The sequence below is a fragment of the Leptopilina heterotoma genome, unplaced genomic scaffold (assembly GCF_015476425.1).
Source record: "Leptopilina heterotoma isolate Lh14 unplaced genomic scaffold, ASM1547642v1 Lhet_570, whole genome shotgun sequence".
NCBI classification, from domain to species: domain Eukaryota; kingdom Metazoa; phylum Arthropoda; class Insecta; order Hymenoptera; family Figitidae; genus Leptopilina; species Leptopilina heterotoma.
The window spans coordinates 460,168-487,292 of NW_025111128.1; the positions used below are offsets into that span (position 1 = coordinate 460,168).

Genomic DNA, 27,125 nt, shown 5'->3' on the forward strand with positions numbered 1-27,125 from the left:
CAAAAACCTGACCATAAACCGCATTGTTTCGGACAAATTTCGGATTAGTCCTAAATCTGTCCGGTTTTTTAACCAGGGAGTTTGTCGAATATAATCTAGAAATTTCAGAGACTATCGAACACCGTTAAGTATAGTTTTATATTATTCGAAGTTTAAAAACATTGTCAAGTATTTTTATACTGAATTTCAGATATAATATTGCTTAAAAAATATTGTTAAAAAATATATAAATCTTACGATTAGCAACATAACCTTTAAACCTGTCAAAAGTATTTAAACTTTTCAAGGGTACCGTTAAATTAACGTATTCTGTTCTTTAAAATTTTCAGATTTTCCATAAAAAATTATTTATCTAAGAAAAATGTTCACTAATTTCTAAAAAAAATTAACTTTTATCATTAAATATTTTTTATTGATCAATTTAGATGTGTATAAAAAAAGTCAAAAATTTTCAAATTTTACATTTAAAAAAAAATGTTTTAAAACTTTCTATAATTAAGTATAACATGTTATTTATATAGTCACATTTTAGAATTGTTTTGCCAAAAATAATGTTCTATAACTCAGATGTAAGTATAAAAATGTTTTTAAAACATTCGAAAAATTGAAATTTTTCTATATTTTTTAATGAATTGCTTTTAAACTCTCTATAATTAAGTATTACATGTTATTTAGTCAAATTTTAACATAATTTTTTCAAAAATACTATCCTATAACTAAGATGTAAGTATAAAAATGATTTCAAAAAATTTTTAAAATCGCAAAGGATGGGTGTCAATAAGGCCGTTTTTTGGGCCACGATAAAATATTTTTTGGAATTTTACTAAATATTAATTTATTTTTTAGTTATCCCGTGTAAAAAAGTTCTTGAGAGTAAAGAGTAAACAAATTTTTTATGATACGAAAGATGTCTTTTTTGTCTAGAAAAAATTAAATTAAAACATAATTCTTTGAAATTTTTTGAAAACTACAAAAAACCATGTATTTTGCAATTTTTTAAGTCGGATTATTTTCCTTAGTTTTTGACAAATCGAAAAACGGTTTTGGGGTATTGTCAAGCATACTAAAGAAATGAAAATTTTTATAATATTAGCCGATTTTATCGTAGCCCAAAAAACGGCCTTATTGACACCCATCCTTTCGCAAATTTTCAAAGTTTACATTTTTTAATGAATTGCTTTTAAACTCTGTATAATTGAGTATTACATGTTATTTAGTCACATTTTAGCATAATTTTGCACAAAAAAATCCTATGACTACGATGTTAGTTTAAAAATATTTTCGATATAAAAAAAATCGAAGAAATTATTATTGTTAATAATTACTATCAAGCTTAATTCAGTAGTATTTTTGGGGTCTCTGATTAAGATTTTGTCGTCAAAATAATGGAATTCATAATTATTTATTTAATTCATCCAATATTCTTTAATTGAAAGAACTTCAGAAACTTTAAAAATGGAGATGTTTTATGATAAAAATTATATCGCAGGATGTCAAGAATTTTAAGTCACCTATGATACGACACTATTATTATGTTTCTGGTTAAAAGCTTAGGTGATAAAAAGTTATGTTATTTTACTTTTCGATTTAACTTTTAAAAATGTTTTGAGCAGTGTAAAGACAAAAGTTAAGCAAAGTGTCTATGTTTGTTTAACAAAATTTCCGGCTTTACCCCACTCTCCCCTACTTTCAGCCTAAACTTATAGATTTTATTTACGTTTTAGCAGTCGTAAGATAGGATCTAATTGCGACACAATTATTTCGAAATAGACTCTACTTTGACTCCAAAAGCTGGTGTAAATTTAGGATTAATTTTTAATAGATTAATTGTAGTACTACACAGAAAAACATTTAACTTAAATGCATAAGTACACTCTTACGGAATTTAAGGTGTGATGTGAGTCAGTACACTCTGCGTGAAAGTCTGTATCAAATCAAAAACCTTAAAATAAGTTCCGTGCATTGACTGAAAGTTAGCTACTGTCGGTAATAAAGTCTGAAGTTTTAAGGTACTAAAGTACATGTCCCTATGCTTTGGGAAGCAAGGTTACTTTATAAAGTAATAGGGTAAATTTAATTAATATAATATAAATAAATTTCTTTGTAATTTTATAATTACAGTATTAATTATTTTCTTTGTGTTAAAGTTTATTGATAATTAATTTTAAAAACATTACAGCCCCAGTGGGCAAAAAACGTTTATACAAGGATTTTCTATATGAACATAAAGATATTTAAAATATTAATAACCTATAAAATTGAGGGGTCTGTATTAAATTAAACATATAAATATATTCAGATTGTTTATTTTCTTAACATAACGTAAGATTAAGAAATAAAATGTTGTAACATTCCTAATTTTTGATCACAGTAATGTAATTAAGCGAATACATACTTTTATTAAAAACATTCATAAAGAATTAAATGCATGTCAAATTCCATAAGATTTTCGTTGAATGTTTTCAAGCTCATGACTTTTGATTTATCTGTAAGAAATCGAATTAATATCAACCGTAGTCTTTTTAATAAACAGCCTTCTATTATGTCATGAAAAATATCAGGAAGAAGTCCGTCAACAATGTGGAAAAATGTTAAAGTATTTAATACGCATTCTGTATTCAGTAAAAATTCTGTTTTTAATTTGTTAAATTCTTTCTTCGACTTTGTGTTTATCATTTTTTTATTTGGTCATTATATTGATCCTTTGTCTGTAGCAGAGAGAGATCTTCTTTTGTCATTTTGCGAACTTGCTCCTTACCAGCCATACAATATCGGCAACAATGTTCAGCTATAAAACTCTTCTTATAACCACCAATTTTCATAGCAGCAGGATTATCGCCAATGAAACCAAGTAGAATACCATGCAAAATACCCTTGTCATACATTTCTATGCCTTCTTCAAATTTTTTGAATTCTTCTGCAATCGGTCGTAAAATTTCCGACATGTTATAAGTATCTATTAAATGTGTTTCGACAGAGGTAATTAGATTTATGCAATTTAATTTGGATCTGTGACAAGGATGAATATTAGCTAATATAAAATAAAACATGCTCATTTGAGTAGGTCTAGAGGAAGCTGTGTCAATAAGATTCAATTCATCGAAATACAAAATAGTCCATACTATATTGTTAGTTGAATCTTTAACGAGAACATTATTTTTAGTGACAGAACCATCCATAAAACTACAAAAACCATTTTCATTTCCTACATCGTCGATATAAAAAAATTTTGTATACTCTTCGTTAGAAAAAAGGAATAGTTTATTTTAATAGTAAAAATATTTATTTTAATATTAATTTAATAGTTTTATTTTAATAGTGTCTATCACAGATACATACGTCATTTCATCAAAATGTAATTTCGAATTTCTGTTTTTTCCAAATTTTGCCTGATTATCTCGAACTATTCTACTGCCTAATTCAATTCTTTTTGGTTCAACAAAAGATGATTTTTCTTGAACTTTGTTTATATATATGTTACGTCACCGTAACCTATTTTCAATAATAATATGTAGAATAATAATTAATAATCATCTTAAACTCCGCCGCTGGTTGTCCACTGCCGAACATCATCGATGTCTTCGATGTGCTGGGAGAAGTGGATTCATATCCACTGCCAGACATGATTGACATCATGGATATGTTCGGTAGACCTTGTCGTGGTGGCAGGGCTTTCAACTAAAGGACAACCAAACAGCAAGAAAAAATGAATTCAAAAAATTCTGAGAAGGTACCCCATGTGAGCAGGCCGGAAACGGGAAATCTCACCATCGGTCCCAGGACCAATGCTCAAGTGCGCGCGGATTGTGGGGGCGCACAATTTCTTGCAGTACCACGAGTGATCGTGGAAAGGGTAGATCCACAGATCATCGTGGAAAATAAAAAAACGAGGAAAGGAAGCACGTCGAGCCTTCTGAGTGTGTCAAGCTGCAGTAGCGGAAAAACCGTTCATAGCGCTATCCACTCAGAAGTAGACGACGAGGCGATAGAAGAGACTCGCGAGATATGCTTGCGGCTCAGAAAGGAGGAGGCGACTTGTCTCGAAAAAATGGAGTTGGAGGTCGCAAAGATGATAAAATCTTGCAACATTCAGAAAACCGTCAATAGGACGGTAAAGGATGGACTCAAGGTCATCGACGTCCTGCTAAAGGAGGCAAGGGCAAAGCATGCCGCGGCCGATGAGTCGGACGTCGACTTGGCATGCGTTCTGAGCGGTGCGGAATGCAACCGCAAGGACCGTAAGAAGGAGAGAGAGCGTTTCTATAGGCGTAATCTCAAAAGCGTCTTAAGAGATGCTCAGAAACGGAAGAGAGAGGGTGACAGTCCAGAAGAGACTCGAACCAAAACCGATAAGAGGAAGAAGGAGGAAGCTCCTCCAATGGAAACGGAAGTACCAGATCCAAAGATTCCTCAATTGGAAAGAATTGGGTCAAAAAGATCCACAGTTCTAATCCGAGTCGGTGAAGGATTGACGTATGCTGACGTTCTGGGTAAGCTTCGCAAAGAGGTCAACCCAGAGGACAGCCATACGAGAATAGTAGCAGCAAAAGCTACAAAGAAGGGGGACCTTCTGATTAAGTTCAGAGGAGACTCCGATAAGGACGCTTTCACCGCTGAGGTCACCAAGGCGGTTGGAAGCATGGGTAAGGTGCAGTCATTGGATCGAAGAGTTACACTCGAGATCCGTGATTTGGATTGCCTTACCCAAGAAGCTGAGGTGCAACAAGTGTTGTCTGAAGCAATGGGTAAGCCAGTAAACAGGAGAGTGACGGTCTTAGGACCCAACCGCCGAGGGATGAAGCTCGCGGTTGTGGTCACCAACCTGGAAGAGGCGAACAGGCTGGAGAAATTGGGACACGTAAAAATTGGTTTTATGTGTTGCCCAATCAAAAAAAGAGTAATGGTCGTCCGGTGTCATCGATGCCTGGGATACGGCCATATTGGAGCCAAATGCCAGAAGGAGGACAGATCGGCTGCGTGCTTTAAGTGCGGTGAGGCCGGTCACAGGTTCTCCAACTGTAAAAACTAAAACAACTCAAGTTGCTTTTTGTGCAGGGAAAAGATTGCCAATAAGGTGTCAACCACCCATGTTGCAGGAAGTGGAGGATGCGGAGTCTTCAGGACGGCCCTTGAGGAGGCGAAGAAGACTCTCGCAAGGACTAAAAGTAAATAAGGAATATTAAAAGGAGCGAATAATTTTTAATTATTTATTTTATTTATTTAAATAGTTTTAAATTTTTAACTAAAGACGCAGGATAACCGCAGAGAAAGGCAGAAAGTCGCATTGGCGACAGAGTTGGAGCGCCACCCTCGAAGGCTAAAGTCTTACGACAGTTCCGAGGGAGGGTAAAGGGCTCCAGAAGAAGGGTTACGGGTTTTAGTGGGTCGGGCTGGCAGTAGGTCGCCAGTTTATTAAATTTTCTATTTTATATATATATTTTTTTTTATATTTCCTTTTGTTTTATCACACCAACCCCACATAACCTTGGAGTGCGGAATCCAAGGTATCTGTAGGCAGATTTCCCAAAATTCTCTAAGCAAAAAAAAAAATAAAAAAATAATAATCTTAATAATTAATAATAATAATTAATAATAATAGTAATAATCATAATAAAAGTTAATAACAAAAATTGTTATTTACATATTATTATAAATATTAACTATAAATATTAATAATAAATAATAATAATCAATAATAAATTGTAATAATAAATATTAACAAATAATAACAAACAATAATAAATTGTAATAATAAACATAAACAATAATGAATTGTAATAATAAATATTAAATAATAGAAGTGTAATAACAAATTTAAACAATTATAATTAACAAATTGTAACAATTAATAACAAAATTATAAAATAACATGAGTAATAAGGGAATGTACACGTGCGATCTAATTGTGAGTCACCACAAGTGTTCCTGCAACAAAGGATTTCTAAAATGCATGGAAACTCGTACAATTCGTAAAATACATGAAAACGTGGACGATTCATAAAATACATGAAAACGTGGACGATTTGTAAAATACATGAAAACACGTACAATTTCTAAAATACACAGGCAAATTTGGGTATAAGAAGAGCCAGACCATCAACAGCACTTCAGTCTAAGAAGTCAGTCTAAGAAGTCAGTCTAAGAAGTCAGTCTAAGAAGTCAGTCTAAGAAGTCAGTCTAAGAAGTCAGTCTAAGAAGTCAGTCTAAGAAGTCAGTCTAAGAAGTCAGTCTAAGAAGTCAGTCTAAGAAGTCAGTCTAAGAAGTCAGTCTAAGAAGTCAGTCTAAGAAAGCAGTCTAAAAATTCAGTCTAAGAATTCAGTCTAGAAAAGCAGTCAAGAAAATGTAGTCGTCAACATTAAAAGTCTCAAATTGAGAAGTGGTGCTCTGCACAAGTCAGTCTTAAAATTTTATCTATAACAAGTGGTTCTTCACGACACAGTGCTCTAAACCCAGTTTCAGTAGTTGTCCTTCACTCTACGTATATTTCAAAAGTGCATTTTGGAAAGTCAATCTGGAAGTCAAATTTGCCATTTGAAAAGAGTGTTCCTGTTTCTCGAGACACAATACTGCATCCACTTAGTCAACCATTAACGGACTAGTGCCATTATACCTGAGCGACTAGCATCACCCTTTGTCCCAAGGTAAACAATCAACCACTCTAAGACTCACATTAGAAAGCCTATGTCCATCTCTTATTTTCATCAATTTTATCTTATTTCATAAAATACACATATATTTGTTCAACTAAAGTAATTTCTTGTTATTTACTACCCCGTCCCTATTTTAATTAATTTTAAAATAAAATCGGGAAACATTAGGGAAATTATAATAATTAGGATCGTAACATATCGTAATTATTTTTGGTGCATCGGCCGTCGTGAATTAGTAAATGCAGGAATAGTTTAGTTTGAATAAATATAGTAATTATTTTTGGTGCATCGGCCGTCGTGAACAAGTAAATGCAAGAATCATTTAGTTTGAATAAATATTTAATAAATATTTTTGGTAAATAAACCGTCGTGAAATTGGTTTGAGTAAATATCTTAATTATTTTTGATGCATTAACCGTCGTGAATTAAAAATTAAAGAGCACTTTTAATTATTTTGGATTAATTAGCCGTCATAAATTGATAAATACGGAAGAAGTTTTTTTTTAAAAAAAATAATCACCCAACTAATTTTTTGAAATAAATTAGTAAATACAAGAAAGAATTTTACGTGAATAAAAAGAATAATAATAATAATAACAAATTATAGTATTTTTGCATTTTTAAACAAAAATTCATATAAAATTAAATAAACATAAATTAATAATAATTAATAAACCAATAATAATATCAAATTTTTGCAAATTTTACAAATTTGACATTTTTTCGAAATAATTAAATAATTCATATAATAACAATAATAAATATTATAAATAATAATAATAAATAAATAATAACTATAACAAATTTTACCTTTCATTAAAAAATTGATACAGAATTAAATAAATCCTATAATAACTTGAAATTAAACCAAAATAAATAATAATAAATTAATAAACATTAATAATAATAAAAATTCATAACATTTTTCAAATTTTTACATTTTTAACTTAAAAAATTAAACAGAATTAAATAATTTAGATAGTAATTAAAAATTAAAAGAATTAAATAAAAAAATAATAATAAATTAATAAACATTAATAATAATAAAAATTTATAACATTTTTTCCAATTTTCACATTTTTTAACTTAAAAATTAAACAGAATTAAATAATTTCAATAGTAATTAAAAATTAAAAGAATGAAATAAAAAAATAATATTAAATTAATAAACATTAATAATAACAAAAATTTATAACATTTTTTTTTAATTTTCACATTTTTAACTTGAAATTAAACAAAATTAAATAATTTAGATACTAATTAAAAAATTAAACAAGAATAAAATAAAATAAATAATAATAAATTAATAAACATTAATAATAATATAAATTTATAACAGTTTTCAAATTCTCACAGTTTTGATACAAAAATTAAATAGAATTGAATAATTTATATACCAATCTAAAAATTAATCGAAAATAAAAATTTATAAATAATAAAAAATTAATAAACAATAATAATAATAAAAATTTATAACACTTTTTCAAAATTTTATTTTTGACTTAAAATTAAACCAATTAAATAAATTATGTACTAATTTGAAAAATTAAACAAAAGTTAAAGTTAATAAATAATAATAAATTAATAAACAATAACAATAATAAAATTTATAACTTTTTTTTCAAAATTTTCATTTCGTGACTTAAAAATTAAACAAATTAAAGAATTTATACGCCAATCTAAAAATTAAACAAAATTAATAAATAATAATAATAAGTTAATAAATAATAATAATAAAATTAATAACATTTTTCAAATTTTCATTTTTTGACTTAAAATTAAAACAGAATTAAAATAATTCATATACTAATCTAAAAATTAAAATAAACAAATAATAATAAAATTAATTAACAATAATAATAATAATAACAACAATTTTTAACATTTTTTCAAATTTTTCATTTCTGACAAAAATTTTATTTTTTAAACAGAATTAAATAATTCAAATTTTAAATAAATAAATAATAATAAATTATTTAACAATAATAATAATAATTTTTAACATTTTTCAAATTTTTCATTTCTGGACTAAAAAATTTAAAACCAAATTAAATAATTCAAATACTAATTTAAAATTAAAGTAATAATAAATTAATAAAAATAATAAATACTAAAAAAAATAAATAAATAATAAAAATTTGCAATATTTTTATAAAATTCTAAATTTTCAATCCAAAATTATATAATTCTGATAATAATTTTAAATAAAATAAATTAATAAATAATCATAAATAAATAAAAATAAATAATAATAATTTGTAATATTTTATAAATTTCTACATTTTTTGTCTAAAAATTGTTTAATTCTGATAATAATTTAAAATTAAATAAAAATAAAATTAATAAATATTAACATTTTGTAACATTTTTATAAATTTTCACCCTTTTTGGTAAATTTTTTTTAACAGAATTAATTAATTCATGTAATAATAAATTATTAAAAACAATAATAATCCGAAAATTTTATAAATTTTTACATTTTAATAATTTCAAATTAAATAAAATAATAAATAAAAATTAAGTAAATTAATAATAAATAAAAATAACAAATAAAATTAATAATAATAAAAATAATAACAAATAATAATAAAAATCAAATAAATAATAAATTATATGGTTTATTAACAAAAATATAATAAAATTTTAGCAAAAATATATATAATTATAAATTGTTATTTTATTACTCACACAAATTTGTCACACTTAATTTTATAATATTCACTGCATTATAATATTTACTCTGAGTATATCTGCATAAGTTCAAATTTACATATTTAAACATTCTTTATATCTGTCCATATTCCAATTGTCAAACGAAAGTGATATAGATATTTTCATGGAAATAATTTCTATTCACTAAAAATAATAAGCACATGTGCTACGTAAAGCAAATAGAAATCAATTGCCTACACCCTATATACATTACTAATAGTCATTTCCCAGAAAATATTCAAATTTTATAAAAACAAATTTTTTTTTCACTATAAATTTTTTTTTCTCCCAAAACAAGATTATCAAATTAATATTATGACCTTTTTTAATTAACAATAATTCTTTTAAAAGTACCGAAAATAATAACAATTTAAAAAAATAACATGGCTCTACCAAATAATCAACAAGTCTCATTACGCGATGCTTTAGAAATAATACCTATGTTTGATGGAAAAAATTTACCATTGTCAGTTTTTATTGAAAGTTGTTTAGAAGCAAAATCTATGCTTCCTGACATTGCACAAGTAGAAACAAATTTAGTTAAATTAATTAGAAGTCGAATTTCGAGTGATGCAAGAAGAATTATAATAGGAAATAATTTTAATACAATAAAACAATTAACAGAAAGATTAAAACAAATTTACGCGCCAGTAAAATCTGTATGTCCGTTACAAGGAGAGTTAGGAGCAATGTATATGTGGGAACACGAAAATGTAATTTCTTACGGATCAAGAATTGCAGAAGCATCAGAAAGAATATTAGACGCACATATTATTAATAATGAAAATAGAGTAGACGAAGCATTTAAAACAAGTTTAGATAAAGCAACTATCGATTGTTTTTCGCGAGGACTTACACCAGAAATTAAAATACGAATTGGAACAGCTGATACTTTTCAAGTGATAGTTAATAAAGCAATAGAAATTGAAAGAAGATTATCATCATACCGTGAACTACGTAAAAGTGAGCATAATACTAATAAAGATTTTGCTAAAACAACAAAAATTAATATTGTTCAAGATAATGTAATAAATTGTTTAGTCTGTGGAAAAAAGGGTCATTTTGCAACAAACTGTTTTCAACTTAATAAAATATCAAGATCAAGACAAGAAAACTTTTTCTATCCAGACCCAAGACAAAATTTTTCAAATCAAAATCGATTTAACTACCAAAATCCAATGTTTAATCAATTTCAACGTCAAAATTATTATAGAAATCCACAACAAAATCGAAGACAAAATAAATTTAGGAAGGTACCACAAAATCAATTCTACACTCCGTTTCAAGATCAAAGGCAAAATCAACATCAAAATTTTTTCCTAAACCAACAACAACATTTTTCTCAAGAACCACGAACTAACACTACAACAAGCTTCGCAGATAGAACTCAAATAACTTGTAATTATTGCAAAAAATTAGGACATATTTCCACTGATTGTAAAGATAAGATATGGGATAATAACAATAACCGCACATTTTCAAACATCGCAAACCATTTAAATGAACCTATAAAAAAGGATGTACCCTTTTCTTGGACTGATGAACAGCAAACGGCTTTTAATACATTCATAAACAAACTTCGTGAGGAGCAACCTTTAAAAATACTAGACTTCTCCCAACCAATTATTTTAAAAACAGAGGCTTCAGGACAAAATTTATGGCAAGAAGTAATTAAAAAAGATGAACCAGAAACTAATTTTAACAAAGCAAGTGAAACCAAAGTCAACGCTTTATCCAGAAATTCTTTTGAGAACATTATTGAAGAAAATGTACAAGGAGTAAAAGAAGAAAAAGTTAATATAATTCAAGAAACTCAAGAAAATATAATTAAATGTGTGCAAGAAAAACTTGTGGAAAAAAAATATATACATTATATACGAAGAGATTATAGTGCAAGTAGTAAAACTTGCAATATTATTAAAAGGAATCAAGAAAAAATACAAGGGAACAAGAAACAAAACAAAAATGAAACATTAGAAAAGAAGACTCAAGAACTACAGGAAAGGCAGACTCAAAAAATGCAAGAAAAGAAGAATCAAGAAATTCAAGAAGAAAAAACATACAAGAAATTTTATAATAAAGTTTATATTGACGAAATTGATTCAGATCCTAAGTATATTAAACAAAAATCAAAATTGAAAAAACACGAAGAAATTGGTCAAGGCTACGAAACCTCCAATTATGAAGAATCATCTGAAGAAGAAGATAACCCAAAAGAAGATAGTGATAATTTAAATATGAATCAAGAAAAATATATTATGAACTGTAGAGACCAATTACCAATACGCAAAGACAATTTAACCTATTTTGTTTCAGTCAACGAAGATCCTCTAGATAATAAAAATTCATTTTTTAAATTTGTTACATGCAATGGATATACAAAATATCCCTCTAATGAAGAATATATGCAATTAATCAAAAAGGCCCAATCATTAAACAATATAGATCGACCGCCTCCAGAACCACCCCCCAGTAGAGAATAAATTTCCAAAAGTAAATTTACTAAAAAAAAAAAATAAATAAAATAAAATAAGATAAAATAAAATAAAATATATAAATAAACAAGAAACCAAGTAGTATATATCAATCGACTAAAAAATCTAAAAACAACAAGAATTAAATTTTTTTTAATTAAAAAGAAATAGTCATTTCTTTTTGGCAGACGAATCAGTGTAACAAAAAAAATATTCTAGACAACAAAACTATAAAAAAGCATGAAATAATTAATTTAGCTTTATTTCATTTTAAACCATATTCAAAAAAAAGATAATTTAAAGAATCAAAACTAATATAAATTTTTCTGTTATAGCGATCGAACACCATACCACTTACATTTGCATACCAATCTACAAGAAAGAAGTATTAATAAATTATTTTTCTGTCTCTTTCTTCTCTCTTCTCATAGATAACCAAGAAACCAGCATGATAAGGATAAGGTTTATTATTTTTATATTATATTTTACACCATACTCCTTAAACTATCACAATCATATACACAAATACTTCTACCTAATAATCCCAATATTCTTTTTGAATCAGCTAAAGACATCATCATTCCAACTAACAAAAAACATCTAATTAGCCATGTAAATATAAATGATATATTAGAATTTGGAAGGTTATTAATAAATTTGTTTAAAGAAATAAAAACACAGTGCACAAATAAATGCTCAAATGATCACATTACAGAACAAATTAAAAGTAAAGAATTTAAATTGCAAAAAACTTTAATAGAAATTAAAAACCTTCTTACATCAGTAATACCGATGAAAATAAACAAAATTTTCAAGCAATTATTTAAAAAAAAAAATATTTGAATCCAATGTCATTTTGGATACAAAAAAATATAGATATTTTTTCTGATAGAATTCTCTAATGAAATTATGAGCATAACTAGCATTAATGGAACAATAAAAAATTATACAAATTTTTTTTATGATTTTCCAAGTCAATTTAAAAAAAATTATGAATCATTCGTAAAATTATGGATAAAAGAATTAAGAAAACCTATATATCAATATATTTACTATACACAAACTCTAATAAATATCATAACACAATCTAACAATAACCAATGGCATCCTACATTACTAAAATCTATACCACAAGAAAATTTTAAAAATTGCATTCAAAACAAATTTTTATTATCAGATTTACATAAAAATTCAATAATTGCATAATTTATTTTTAAAATCAAATTATGTTTCTCATTTACAATACCTATTATCTCAAAACATCAATATAATATATACAAATTACATTCAATTCCTTCATTTTATTAATTCAATAAAAACTCTAGTATATATATTTATATATATATATAATATAGAACTCAATATCTTGCTATCAATACAAACAATTAAAAATATTTTTGTATAAGTAACTTAGTCGAGTCAAAAAAAAATTTCTTTTAGTTGCATTTGTAAATTTTAAATATTATGTATAAAGAGTCAAATATTGTATAAGTACAAGTATAAAAAAAATAAATAAATCCAGTAGATGACAGAAAAAGCATGAACTAAAAATCTTTAAACAATTGCCACTTGTTCTATTGAACAAGACAAAAATTACATTGAAATTAACATTGAGAAATTACAAAACAAAAAGAAACTAAAAAAAATTAGCGAAAATAATGTTAATACGATTAAATCAAAAATATGATTTCAATAATAAAAGAAGATCTCAATGTCTAACTAATTTCACATTATGTATAATAAGTTACTATTAATTTACTAATTAATTTACTAATTGTAATTTTATAAAGAATCAATCTAATACATTGTAACAATTAACATAACACTTCGATTTTAATACAAGTTAGAATTTCGAAATTGTTCAATTTCATTTTCCAATTTCCAAATTTTCGAAGGGGGAGGTGTTACGTCACCAAAACCTATTTTCAATAATAATATGTAGAATAATAATTAATAATAATCTTAATAATTAATAATAATAATAATAATAATTAATAATAATAGTAATAATCATAATAAAAGTTAATAACAAAAATTGTTATTTACATATTATTATAAATAATAACTATAAATATTAATAATAAATAATAATAATCAATAATAAATTGTAATAATAAACATAAATAATAATAACTTGTAATAATAAACATAAACAATAATAAATTGTAATAATAAACATAAACAATAATGAATTGTAATAATAAATATTAAATAATAGAATTGTAATAACAAATTTAAACAATTATAATTAACAAAAAAATTAAACAATTATAATTAACAAATTGTAACAATTTATAACAAAATTATAAAATAACATGAGTAATAAGGGAATGTACACGTGCGATCTAATGGTGAGTCACCACAAGTGTTCCTGCAACAAAGGATTTCTAAAATGCATGGAAACTTGTACAATTCGTAAAATACATGAAAACGTGGACGATTTATAAAATACATGAAAACGTGGACGATTCGTAAAATACATGGAAACACGTACAATTTCTAAAATACACAGGCAAATTTGGGTATAAGAAGAGCCAGACCATCAACAGCACTTCAGTCTAAGAAATCAGTCTAAGAAGTCAGTCTAAGAAGTCAGTCTAAGAAGTCAGTCTAAGAAGTCAGTCTAAGAAGTCAGTCTAAGAATTCAGTCTAGAAAAGCATTCAAGAAAATGTAGTCGTCAACATTATAAGTCTCAAATTTAGAAGTGGTGCTCTGCACAAGTCAGTCTTAAAATTTTATCTATAACAAGTGGTTCTTCACGACACAGTACTCTAAACCCAGTTTCGGTAGTTGTCCTTTACTCTACGTATATTTCAAAAGTGCATTTTGGAAAGTCAATCTGGAAGTCAAATTTGCCATTTGAAAAGAGTGTTCCTGTTTCTCGAGACACAATACTGCATCCACTTAGTCAACCATTAACGGACTAGTGCCATTATACCTGAGCGACTAGCATCACCCTTTGTCCCAAGGTAAACAATCAACCACTCTAAGACTCATATTAGGAAGCCTATGTCCATCTTTTATTTTCATCAATTTTATCTTATTTCATAAAATACACATATATTTGTTCAACTAAAGTAATTTCTTGTTATTTACTACCCCGTCCCTATTTTAATTAATTTTAAAATAAAATCGGGAAACATTAGGGAAATTATAATAATTAGGATCGTAACATATATGTCAATATAAGTCAACTGAAATATAAAAATATATATATTACTCGTTTTATTAACGGTGACGTTAAAAAAATATGTTTGCATGTTTATTTCAGTATTTTAATAATTTAAATAATATAAATAATTTTAATAATTTAAAATTATTATTTTACAAAATGTTTTTACAATAAAATAAATGTAAATTATGAAAATATTTTATTTTTATAACCTTTATCAAAAGGGAATAATATCATCAGGGAGTATAACCTATAAAATTTGTTCATTGTTTACCTTTCAAAATTATAAATTGAAATAACATACTAAAATATTAATGTTAGTAAAATATTTTGAAAATTTAATTTTTATGACATCATTAAATAACTTTTTAAACTATCCTTAGATATAAATGTCAGCAATCTTTAATAAATTGAAAATGATTTTTACACGAGTATAAACTACAAGTTTTAGGTTAGATGCTTCCTCTTTTAAAAAATCTTTATTATACAATAATTATGTCATAAAAAGATAATTAAAAATAAAATAGATTTTTGCCATAAAATATTTTTAAAAATTTAACTTACCTTATTCTTGTAAGAAATCAATTTTTCTAATTGTAAATCTTTCACAAATAAAATATTACGAATTTTTGGAAAAAACATGTGCTAGTCATCGAACTACGTCACACACATACACTGACGTTTTATATCCACTCACGCTTGCGCTTTAACACAGAGCGACTTTCAGTTCAACTTTCGTGATTTTTATTTCCTTGAGTAAACACATACGATATTTAATATACTTACTAAATGTAGCACCACTGGCACAGTTTTTCAGTACGCTTTTTGATATAAAGTGCTTTAAGATATATGATACTTACTTTCTGTAAATCATAGTATCTTATTTTTTGTTACTGCTTGAATTTAAGGCTAAAATGAAAATTAGTTCATTTATATTTTAAGTAAAATGTTTTACTGTTCTCCTACTGACACGAAAAATTTTCAAATTAAAAAAAAAAATTTTGTGTAAGATATTGAGTTAAAAAAAGTGTGGTCTATAATTCCTTAATCTCCCTTAATAATAATAATAATAGGGTAGGATAGGGCATTACAATTCGCGGGGCGTAACTATTCTTTGTTCTGGAGAGAAAACTATTCATCCGATTAAAGTTCTTTTTACACTGTATACTTGTCATGTGAAATGAACATTGTACGCTACATTTGAGCTTCTGGCGCCATCTATAATAGAAGTTAGGTACTCAAATGTGATTTTGATATACTCGCTTACTTGTTTTCACTCATTTAGTCTGCCATTGTAAATAGTGATAAACGGTCAGAAAAATTATTTCTAAAGTCAAATTTAGTGCTGAACACTAATATCATAATGGATTTTTTATATTCTATTTTTCAAAAATTTTACAAGTGTGTTTTCAAAAAATGTGCGGATGGGGCGTAACTATTCTTTCACTGCTGACAGCGAAAACTACAAAACAGTGTATTTTTTGTGTGTGCTTGTTTCTAGGTTAGAATGGTAAGAAATTGGAAGAAATAAACCAGAAAAAATCCTCCAATTAACAAATTAATTTTTATATTTTTTTAGTATTATATCATTAATAGCTGCAAGAATAGTTACGCCCCTCGTTTTTTCGACATAAAAAATTTTTTTTCCCGTAAAATCGCTGTAGTTCGGAACAGAATCGAGTTACAGCAAAATAAGACATGGAAAAATTGTAGCTAAGAAGTCAAGCTTTCAATAATAATAATTTTTTTTTATTGAAGGTAACGACAAAAATGGCACAAATTAATGTACACGATACATTATGAAAAAAAAGAGATATAAAAATAAAACAAAAAGTATTTGCACAATAGTATACATTAAAGAAGAACATTCCTCGACCTCGCCTATCTTAATTCTCCGGAAACCGTTTTAACGTTACATCGTAACGAGAATAAGATGGTTGGCGATGCTTAAGCCGTACTTCGGCTTGCTCCATCCTGCTTGGCTTTTCTGCTACGTTCCTTGATTTTCGAGGTTTGTGTCTCGAGCATCTAATTCGATCTTTTTTGTCTAAGAAGATTTTCTACGTATTGCGCTATTCTGTTCCACGTGCCTTCATTTTTTAACATTTTTTCATCTATATTGTCCGGGGTGATTTCGACAATTTCTGTTTGAAGTTGTCTTCTTTCAGATGTCCATCTGTCGCACCGGAAAAAAGTGTGTTCCGCATCGTCCTTACTGCAGTTGCAGTATCTTCAAGTTGGGCTATCCATCTTCCTCATCTTATACAGGTAGGATTGAAAAAATCCGTGGCCTGTGAGAAACTGTTTAATGAAGCAATTTGTTTCTCCAAATTTTCTCTCGATCCAAGGTGCAATTCTGCGTATTAGCTTAGCCGTCCATCTGCCTTAGGTTTCTTCTGCCCAGCGTCGTTGCCAGGATAACATAGTCTTGTTCCTGGCTGCTTTCTTAGCCTCTCGTTTCTCTACATTTTCTCCGCGTTGGTATATTTCCTTGCGTTCTCTCGCTATTAGGTCGATACGGATGATTCCTGCGATAACCAATGTAGCTGCTTCCGAGACTGTGCGGTAAGAGCTGATCACCTGGAGTGCTCCAAGGCGTTGAACTCTTGCCATTCATCTTCTGAATTTTTTAACGTTTAAAGCATCTGCCCATAATTCAGCTCCATACAACATAGTTGATGTTGTTGTCGAGATCAGTAATCTTCTTATACTTTGCTTGGGGCCTGCGATATTTGACATTAGTCTTGACAGAGTCATTGTTTGAGTAGCTGCTTTGTCTGCAGCGCTCCGGATGTGTGGCCAGAAAGTGAGCTTCGAGTCCATTGTGATGCCCAGCTCCTTTACCGCTCTTCTCGCCTTAATTTCCTCTTCTCCTACTTGTAGTGGGACTTCGATGTTTATTCATTTTGTTGTCATAATTAGGATTTCCGCCTTTTGCAGTGCAAGTTCCAGTCCGTGATCTTCCATCCACTGAGTAACTCGTCTCATTACCTGGTTGATTTTTGTCTGCGCTACTTCTAGGTTTTTGGCTTCAATAGTTGCCGTGATGTCGTCTGCGTAGCCCACCAGGAAAGTGCCCTCTGTCATCTCCAAGCACAGAATATCGTCATAGGATGCGTTCCAAAAATCCGGCCCCAGGATTGAGCCCTAAGAAACTCCTGCCGTGACTCGTCTCTTGAGCGTTCCATCCTGCGACTCGAAAAATAGGAATAATAATAACTTGCTGTCGGACCCATCTTCGACAGTTTTTAGTTTCTTCTAATATATTTGATTGGGTGTTTACCAATCGGGAAATAAACCGGGTAAAATTTGGACAACGCTGGGAATTTGTTTAAACAAACCTAGAGACCCTGCTTAACTTTTGTCTTTACATTGCTCAAAACATCTTTAGAAGTTTAAGGGGGGAAACCTAATTGCAACTTTCAAAAAATTTATTTTTTATTTTTTTAATTTTCTTAAAGTAAATATATTTAGAAATTTTTTATTAATTTTTCTATTATTATTTGACTCTTTGTGACTTCAAAAAAATTTCTGCTGAACAAAAAAAAATAAATTGAAACTTTAAATGCGTTTTTCTCAAAATCACATTTTTTATGATTGCGTGCAGTCTAACTTAAACAAATATTTACCGTTCATAATGAGATTTGGAAGTTCTATTCTTTATAAAATTACGAAGAATATGAACCACCATTTAAGGTGATATAACGATTTTAAGGGTGTTTTTTTGTGTAATTAGTGTAAAAAAAATTGTGAAAATTAAAAAAAAATTCAAACACCTTCAAAATTTAAAAATTTTATTATTTTTACCTAAATTGAGGTTCATATTCTTAGAAAATAAGTTAAGAATGTAAGAGAAATTTTTTTTAATTTTAGTTAAAAATAAAAATTGCTACACGTCACGCAAGTTGAGAAAAAATATCAGGACCATCAGTGGTTATGACAGCATATCTGCCTTATTTCTGGTTAAAATAAATCAAAAGAATTTATAAACATTGTTCAAAACACTAATAAAAAGATGCCTAAATGTAATTGAATTTTAATTTATATTTTCCCCCCCAAATTTTTTTAAAAATCCATAAAAATGAGCCACCCAATGTGGTTTCCCCCCTTAATCTAAAAGTAAAATAACGTAACTTTTTACCATCTTAGCTTTTACCCAGTAGCATAATGATAGTATCTCATCACAGGTAACTTACAATTCTTGACATCCTGCGACATAATTTTTTTCATAAAATATTTATCATAAAACATCTCCATTTTTAAAGTTTCTAAAGTTCTTTCAATTAAAGAATTGGATAAAAAAATAAAAAAAAATAAAAAAAATAGGGTAAAAGTGGGTATTATCGCGGGTGTGGGTATTATCGCGGTATTTTATATTTTAATGAATATTTCAAATAATATAAAAAATTTTTGACACTAAAAAATCACTCCTTGAACCTGACAACTAAGACATTATAATATGCATCATATTTTTGATTATTTTTCTATTAATCAATTTATTAAAAATGTTTTAAAATTTGTTGTCTGAAAAAAGTTCAAAATGGCTCACCTTGGTTTGAGATTCAACTCTACAGTGGTGTCAAAAATTATTGTTTTTATGTTCTATAAAACTCTAAGAGATGATTCTTTTTTTATATTTTGGTAAATTTATTGTTATTCTTCATAAAAAAATTTGTTTAGTTAAAAAAAATTGATTTTTATTAAATATTTACAGTCACGATAATGGAGACATCTTTTTTTTAACATGTGGGTATTTTCGCGGCTCCTATCATAACCCTTGAAAGTAAGGTTAGCAGTGTGTCTCTAAAGTTTAAAACGTTGAAATTATAGCCGATATTATTTTTGCTTGTTTTAATTTATATTTTAATAAAAGTACTTTGTATGTATATAAAAAAAAATTAATTTTCAACTAAATAAATGTTAAATTAACATTGTTTTTCCACTTTGCACAGTAACTGTTAAACACATTTAGATACAATAAAAATTTCGTTTATTTGAACGTTCAGAATTTTAGTATATCTTATAACAGTTACAAAATACAAGCAAGAAAATAAAGAGTAATGGAAAAGATAAAAAAATTAAAGTAAGTGAGATCTGTATATTTAAGGAAAAAAATTTTAATAGCTATAAAAAAGGAGCAAAAGTGTCAAATGAGAATTGACTATACGTTAGAAATATTTGATAATAATTGCTTTAGAATATTTTATCAGAGTATTATTTTATATTCTGAGACTAATTAAGTTATTATAATAAAACCAAGTATCTTTCTTCTTGTGATACTAGTTTACTATTGAATTCGTCCATTTATTATAATGCTTAAAATTTTCTTTAATTCAAGTTCTTGCGATATTTATATTTATATTTTTAAAAACTATATTATTATTCCTTTTAATTTTTTACATTTACTACATTTTAATTAAGTAACTATTAAAAAAATCCAAAAAGCAATAAATAAATTATCCGCGATATTTACCACGCGATAATACACTCATCCGCGATATTTGACACGCGAAAATACCCTCAAGCCATTACAAGTCCCGCGAAATTACAAGCAAAGGAGTCTTCTATTTAATCATTTATTTAACGATTAAAACTATTTTCTATAACATTGGCAATTTTTTTTCAAGAAAAGAAAGCTTAAATATTCATTTAAAAAAAAACAAAGCCATATACATTTATTTATAATTTTTAAACCACTTGGATGTATGACGTATACAAAATTCCTCGATAATACCCACATTTACCCTATCTTCTGTTCTAATGAATATTTCTTAAATTTGTAAACTTTTAAACCTTCCTTGGCCCAAGGTCTAACATTCTGCCGGTTTCAAACGGTTCAGCCGTTTTTAAGCGATGCGCGAACAAAAATTCTGTGACATATACACATTCATACATACATACACGAAATTTTTTATTGGTATATTTGGAATCCTTGATGCTCAAAACGAATAATTATGTTCGAAATTTAATGTTCTGAGCAATGTACAGACAAAAGTCTGATTTTATATATATATATAGAAATAGGGGAGAGTGTTTAGAGTTGGGCATAGTTTTGACTTTTCTTCATAACTTCCCCTGCAGAACGAATTTGGCGCATATTGTTGGAAAGATCAACTCAAATGCAATGTTTTTGCTGAACATTGTAAAAAAATTTGACCAAAAGATTCAGAGTTATAAGCAATTTAAAAAAAAATGTTGTCAGAGTTGATCATGGTCGCCAGAGTTGGGCCACTGTAGAAAATCAATGAAATATTTAGGTAAATGATTAAAAATGACCTTCAATTGATAGAATGACACTTGGGAATGAGGAAAGGAACCATGGAATAAAAATAAAACCCCATATTATGCATTTTCATACAACTTTAGATAATTTATTCCTCATGAACGAAATCCAAAATTAAAAAATTGAAAAAATGAAAAAAGGTTATCTAAAAAATTTTATCTCTCTTTCCAGTGGAAAAGAAGTTTTTAACACCTCTTTAACCACTTCAGCGGCATGGCGTTCCAATTGACGTCGCTTGAGTAGGTGACAGAAGCGGCAAAAAATGCGAAAATGGTGTTCCTATTTAAACTTTATTTCTATACTCTGTAAACAAATTAAGTTTACCAAACCAAATGTTTTTATTATTTGAGATTATGAATCTTAAATTGATTTTCAAAAATTCAAAAATAGGCAGATCCAATATTGTGAACCATTTTGGGTGAATGTTCGAACGCCATTCGTAAAAAGTATTAAAAATTGGCTACATTAAAACCCTTATAAAACTATTTAACACCTCGAAAAAATAATTTTTTCTTGTCCTATTCGTCTTCATTTATCTCAAATATTAAGAATATTTGATTTTGGCAAGTTTAACTTGACTACAGACTTTTGAAATCGAGTTCAAGTAGGAACGCCATTTTCGCACTTTTTGCCGCTTCTGCCACTTAAGTGAAAAAATAAATTTCTGTTGCAAGTACGCTTTGTAATTCCAAAATTTCCCTCATGGCCCAACTCTGACTCACGCGTCGTTTTGCGTCATAGGGGCACAGAACACAAACACGTGACACAAACACCAAATTACTTTACACATTTTCACATATCATCTTAATGAACAATTTCTGTAAACTTATTTTGTCTTTGGCACATTTCTTCTACATTTAGTTCTCTTTTTTTGACAACACAAAACAGTTTTTGCTGAGCCTATACGGAGAGAAATCTGTTGCTCTTAGCGCATGAGCAGGCCGTACTAAAAGCGCATACACACCACCATGCTTAAGTTGCAAGAAATCCATGCTGATTTTTCATGGATTTGAGCAACTGTGGCACAAGTGGGCACAAGCTGTGTAAAGTTAGCACCACCTTTGCAAAATTGGGTACAGACGTCTATGCAAAAAGCGAATCAACATGTCTCTAGCATTATTCGTAACACATTTCTCACCATGGTAACACATTTCACAAAGTGGTACGATAGTCAAGTACAGGTTCGTATACTTAACTGCGACTCATATGAAAAGATGGCTGACATTAGTAGCAAGAATTTTTGTAAAAAGATAGATGGCGCTAGTGCGATAAAACAAACTAAACGCAGTGGCTCAACCCTAAACCCTGCCCAACTCTGACAACTCTCTCCTAATAATAATGATAATAACACCGGCACACAAAAAAAATTTCGATTGCCAGGACTGACATGTAATAGGTTTTCTTCCTTAAGGTGTATCAAAAGAGAAAAACATTGTCCGACCTAAAAGTTAGTTCGTGTTCTCTTTTTAAAGGATTGGTGGGGAGAGTGAAGTTTAAGAAACTGATTTTTATGGGAATTTACTTAATTTCTATAAATAAAGCTGAATTTTTGCTTCTTCTGAATGTTTTTTTAAATTCAGTGACTTTAATAACATAAGAATTGAATATATAAAAAATAATAAAAATGGCGGATTCAACATTTCGGATCTAAAATGGTGGATTAAAAAAAATTGTTCAGATTTCCTTAAAACTTGTTACTCGGAGGTTTTTGGGGTCGCTGATTACGAATCTGACATCAGATTTTCAAAATTCAAAATGTCGGACAAAATATATTTAAATGAATGAAACCGATTGAAACTTGCTACTCCGTGGGGATTATCGAAGTCGCCGAATACGAATCTGATGCTGGATCTTAAAAATTCAAAATGGTGTATCCAATACGACTTACGATGAAATTGTTTTCAGAATTTCTTGGATCTTGGAACTTAGGTGTTTCCTCTAATCGCTAATTTTAAATCTGAATTTTTCATAATCCAGAAATGGTTTACTGTAAATGTTTTACTTAAATTTAATCGCGTTTCTGTGATACTGCAATCTCAAAAATTTTTTGACCTATGTAAAATTAGTTTTCGTGTTTATTTATTTTCTTTTTTCTATTTTTGCGACTAGGACACCTCCCCGTGGTGAAGGCGGGCAACGAATTCTCGGCTAAGTTTCTAGGTTAAAATTATGCCTTCATGGAAAAAGTAGAAAAAAAGTTTACGATGGAGAGGAGGGATACCTCAGTATCGGCGATTTGTAAAAGCCTTAGACAAAAATGGTAAATGTTTTGAGTATTTGGCGGAGAAGTTTCCGAAACTGTCTGACGCTAAAATCAAAGAAGGCGTGTTCGATGGGCCTCAGATACGTAAGTTGTTATATGACGAAAAATTGGTACAAACGATGAAGCTGAAAGAAAAAGCAGCCTGGACAAGTTTTAAAGAAGTTTGCTTGGAATTTAGAGGAAATAAAGAAAGCCACAGATATAAAGAAATTGTAGGAAAAATGGTAGAGGATTTTAAAAAGCTGGGATGTTTGATGAGTTATAAAATTCACTTTTTGGATTCACATTTAGATGAATTTTCTGAAAATCTTGGTGATTTCAGCGATGAACAAGGCGAGAGATTTCACCAAGATTTAAAGGATATGGACAAGGATATGCTATAACAAGGGAAATGGAGTAATAAGAGATATGAGAGTTTTATATATTAAGATCAAAGAACAGTTTTTGCAATAAGTGGAAGTTTTTCAAAAAAAGAAAAAAGAAAGAATGAAATATATATTTCAAAAAAAAATGCAAAAAAAAAGAAATGCTGCAACAATGAGTATTTTATGCAACATTTTTATCAACAAAGATGTTATACAATAAGTATTATGTATAGTGTAAGAAATTTTTAGTCCTTTATTTGAAAATAGTTCAGATTAGTTTCTATGTTCACTTCGGTATTTTAGTATTCATATGTAATAATACTTTAATGGACATATATATGGGTGATTCTCCAAAAACCGGTCACTTTTAAGTTAATAAAATTTTTTTTTTAATGTTTAAAAATTGAACTTTCTTTTATTAATTACTATTCATTGGTATTTAAATAAACTATATTTAAAGCAGTTACGCTACAAAACTATTTAAACTTTAAAAATATTAAAATTATTTAAATTTCACCAGGATCATTTTGAATTTTTTCACGTCGCTCTTTTTCGACATTTGCTTTTTTCTGTTTGTTTAATTATTCTTTTATGTTAGACTATCTATATCAACTATATTTATTTTAAATTACATTTATTAATAAACATTAGTTTTCGTGTAATTAGCACTTTTCGCGTAATTGAAATGAGATATGAAAAGTAAACAGGAAAACTAACCTCATCAGAGGCGTATCATCGAGCGGCACTGAAATTCATATTTCTTCTAAACAGGTATTATTAATTGAATTAAATGATTTATTTTTATCATTTTTAAAATTATATTTAAAAATATATAAAAAGATTAGAAAAATTTCAACTTTATTATCTATTTTAAAAAAAACTTTTAGACACGGGCACACTTTTTGCTTGTTTCGCACCTACCACGTGCAAATGTTTTGACACGACAGTGGACTCCACGACAATTGAAATTTGTACAAAATCCATTAATACATATTTTACACAAAAGCAAATAAAAAAATGGCTAGGTATACACTTTTGTTCTACCAATCTGTAAGTTTTCATCTGTTTTTTATTGATATTTATATTGAAATATTAAAGTTATGACAGCGTACGACAAAGGAATGAATAAAAATACGCAGTGTTTTTCTAGTGTTTTTTCTTAAAAATATGAAAAATATAATTTATTTTCCAATTTCTCTTGGAGATTTGAAAAGTGACATGTTTTTTCTTTAATTTCCAATTAATTTTGATATAAAAAGTGCACGTCTTATAGTTTATTTATACACGTTTATCCTTTGTCGTGCCAGCATGGAGATTTTTAAAGACACTTATATTTTAATAATTATCAATAACTATATTGATGTATTAAAAAATTTCATCGATAAAAATTGAACCTTTTGAGTTAATCTTTCATAATATTTATTGAATAATTAAAGATAGTTCTTTTTTTATAAGTAATAGTACTTTAAAGTTTGGTACTCAGAGGTAAGGACATATTGAATTGCTGTTTTCCAGCTGTTAAATGTTGTTTTCCACTAAATTTGTGTTAAAAAATTATCGTTTTTTATAAAGGGTATAATAAGTGATGTTTAAATAATATTTTTGTCTAATGTTAATATTTAAATGTTAAGATGTTTACAAGATATAATTCAAAGACATGAAATTGCCCACTTTCAGAAGAATCACCCGCATATATGTATATGTTTAATATTTTAATTAACTAGTTGAATACATTAAAGGAAGGAGCTAGTTGTTTAAAGATAAACATATAAGGTATCATGATTTTATGTAAGAAGAAAATACTAATGAGTGATAATCAGCCTCAACCGACATATATTATTATTTTTTATTCAAAGCAAAAGCAACCTTCGCGTGTATGATACTATCATCTTGATACAAATTCCTGTTCCCGTCCCCCACAGCACCGAAGTTTTCCTTAAAATTTATTAAATATTTACTTGCAATATTCAGCATATTTAACTGAAAATTTTAGTGAAAATTGTGTAAAGATTTAAATGTCTAAAATTTGAAAGAGAATTAGTGCAATTCAGAAAATTCAAATTACGTGAGAGATACGTGTCATTCTAACCTACAAAGGTTCGAATGACATGCATCTCAAAAACTCGAAGGACTTGAACTGATTATTAATCACTTTGATTGACAACAACATAACCCTGCCGGAAGAATGGACTGAAAAAGTACTGAAATTGTACTGGCCTCCAGTATAATTTCAGTCCGTTTTTTTGAATGTTTCGGTAGACATTTTTAAAGTCCTTTAACAATAGTTTCAAATGTAGGTTATGTCAACAAACCATTGTTAACAGTCTGGAGGTGAAAATAAAAAAATGTTAACAAAATTTTCAACGAAATTCCCGTTAAATTTTAAACTTATATTACAACCCCTGCTTTAACAATAGACCCGAAAGCCTATTGTTGTATGGGATTAAAATTTTATGGCTTAAAAAGTTTACAATTTAAATAATTCAATTTTCAAAACAAAAAAATTTGAATCTGTGATGTTTTATGATTACAAATATCTAAAATTCATTATAAAAAATGTTTAATTAAAAAAGTTATAAACTATCTCGCAAACTCTAATTGTTACGTAAAAACGGATATTATTTTTGAATTTAGATTAACATGAATATTTAGCATACATAATAATTACTTGTAAAGAATTTGAGTTCATGAAAAACAAATATAATGTTGAAATATAAATAAAAATTATTTTTAACATTAACAAAGAAATATTCGTCCTTCAACTTAATGACGGTCAGGCCATAAACATCACCGATACACCCAGAGAAAAATATTATTTAAACTAAATATATTTTATTTGAGTTAAATAAACGTATATTTGTCTCAGAACCAACTAGACTTTTTATTTGTTTTAAATAAAAATTTTATTCGACATAAATAAAACATATATTTGAGCCAAATAAAATTTTATTTAAACCAAATAAAATTTATTTGAAACAAATAAAAAGTCTAGTTGGTTCTGAGACAAATACCCAGTGAGAAATTGCCAATAGACTTTAATCGGTCCAATATCGGTCCAATATTGGTTGCCGTGCTGGGCGCCGATTGACTCCCAATATTGGACCAATATGGGCTGATGCTTGGGATGTAACGGCATCGCTAATCATCGGTTGTCAATATTGGTCCAATATTGGCCGAATATTGGCAACCAAGAGAAAAACATTTT

At 27.9% G+C, this 27,125-nt stretch overlaps 1 protein-coding gene across 1 annotated transcript in view; it reads right to left on the reverse strand.

The window, feature by feature from the left end:
• The window catches only part of LOC122508802 (putative metabolite transport protein HI_1104), a 455,038-nt gene extending 439,348 nt beyond the window's left edge, over positions 1-15,690 (reverse strand). Inside the window, exon 1 of the mRNA XM_043622357.1 lies at positions 15,574-15,690. Within this exon, the coding sequence (XP_043478292.1) occupies positions 15,574-15,651 (78 nt within the window). The 5' untranslated portion in view covers positions 15,652-15,690. The remainder of the gene's footprint in view (positions 1-15,573) is intronic.
• Positions 15,691-27,125: the final 11,435 nt, after the last annotated feature.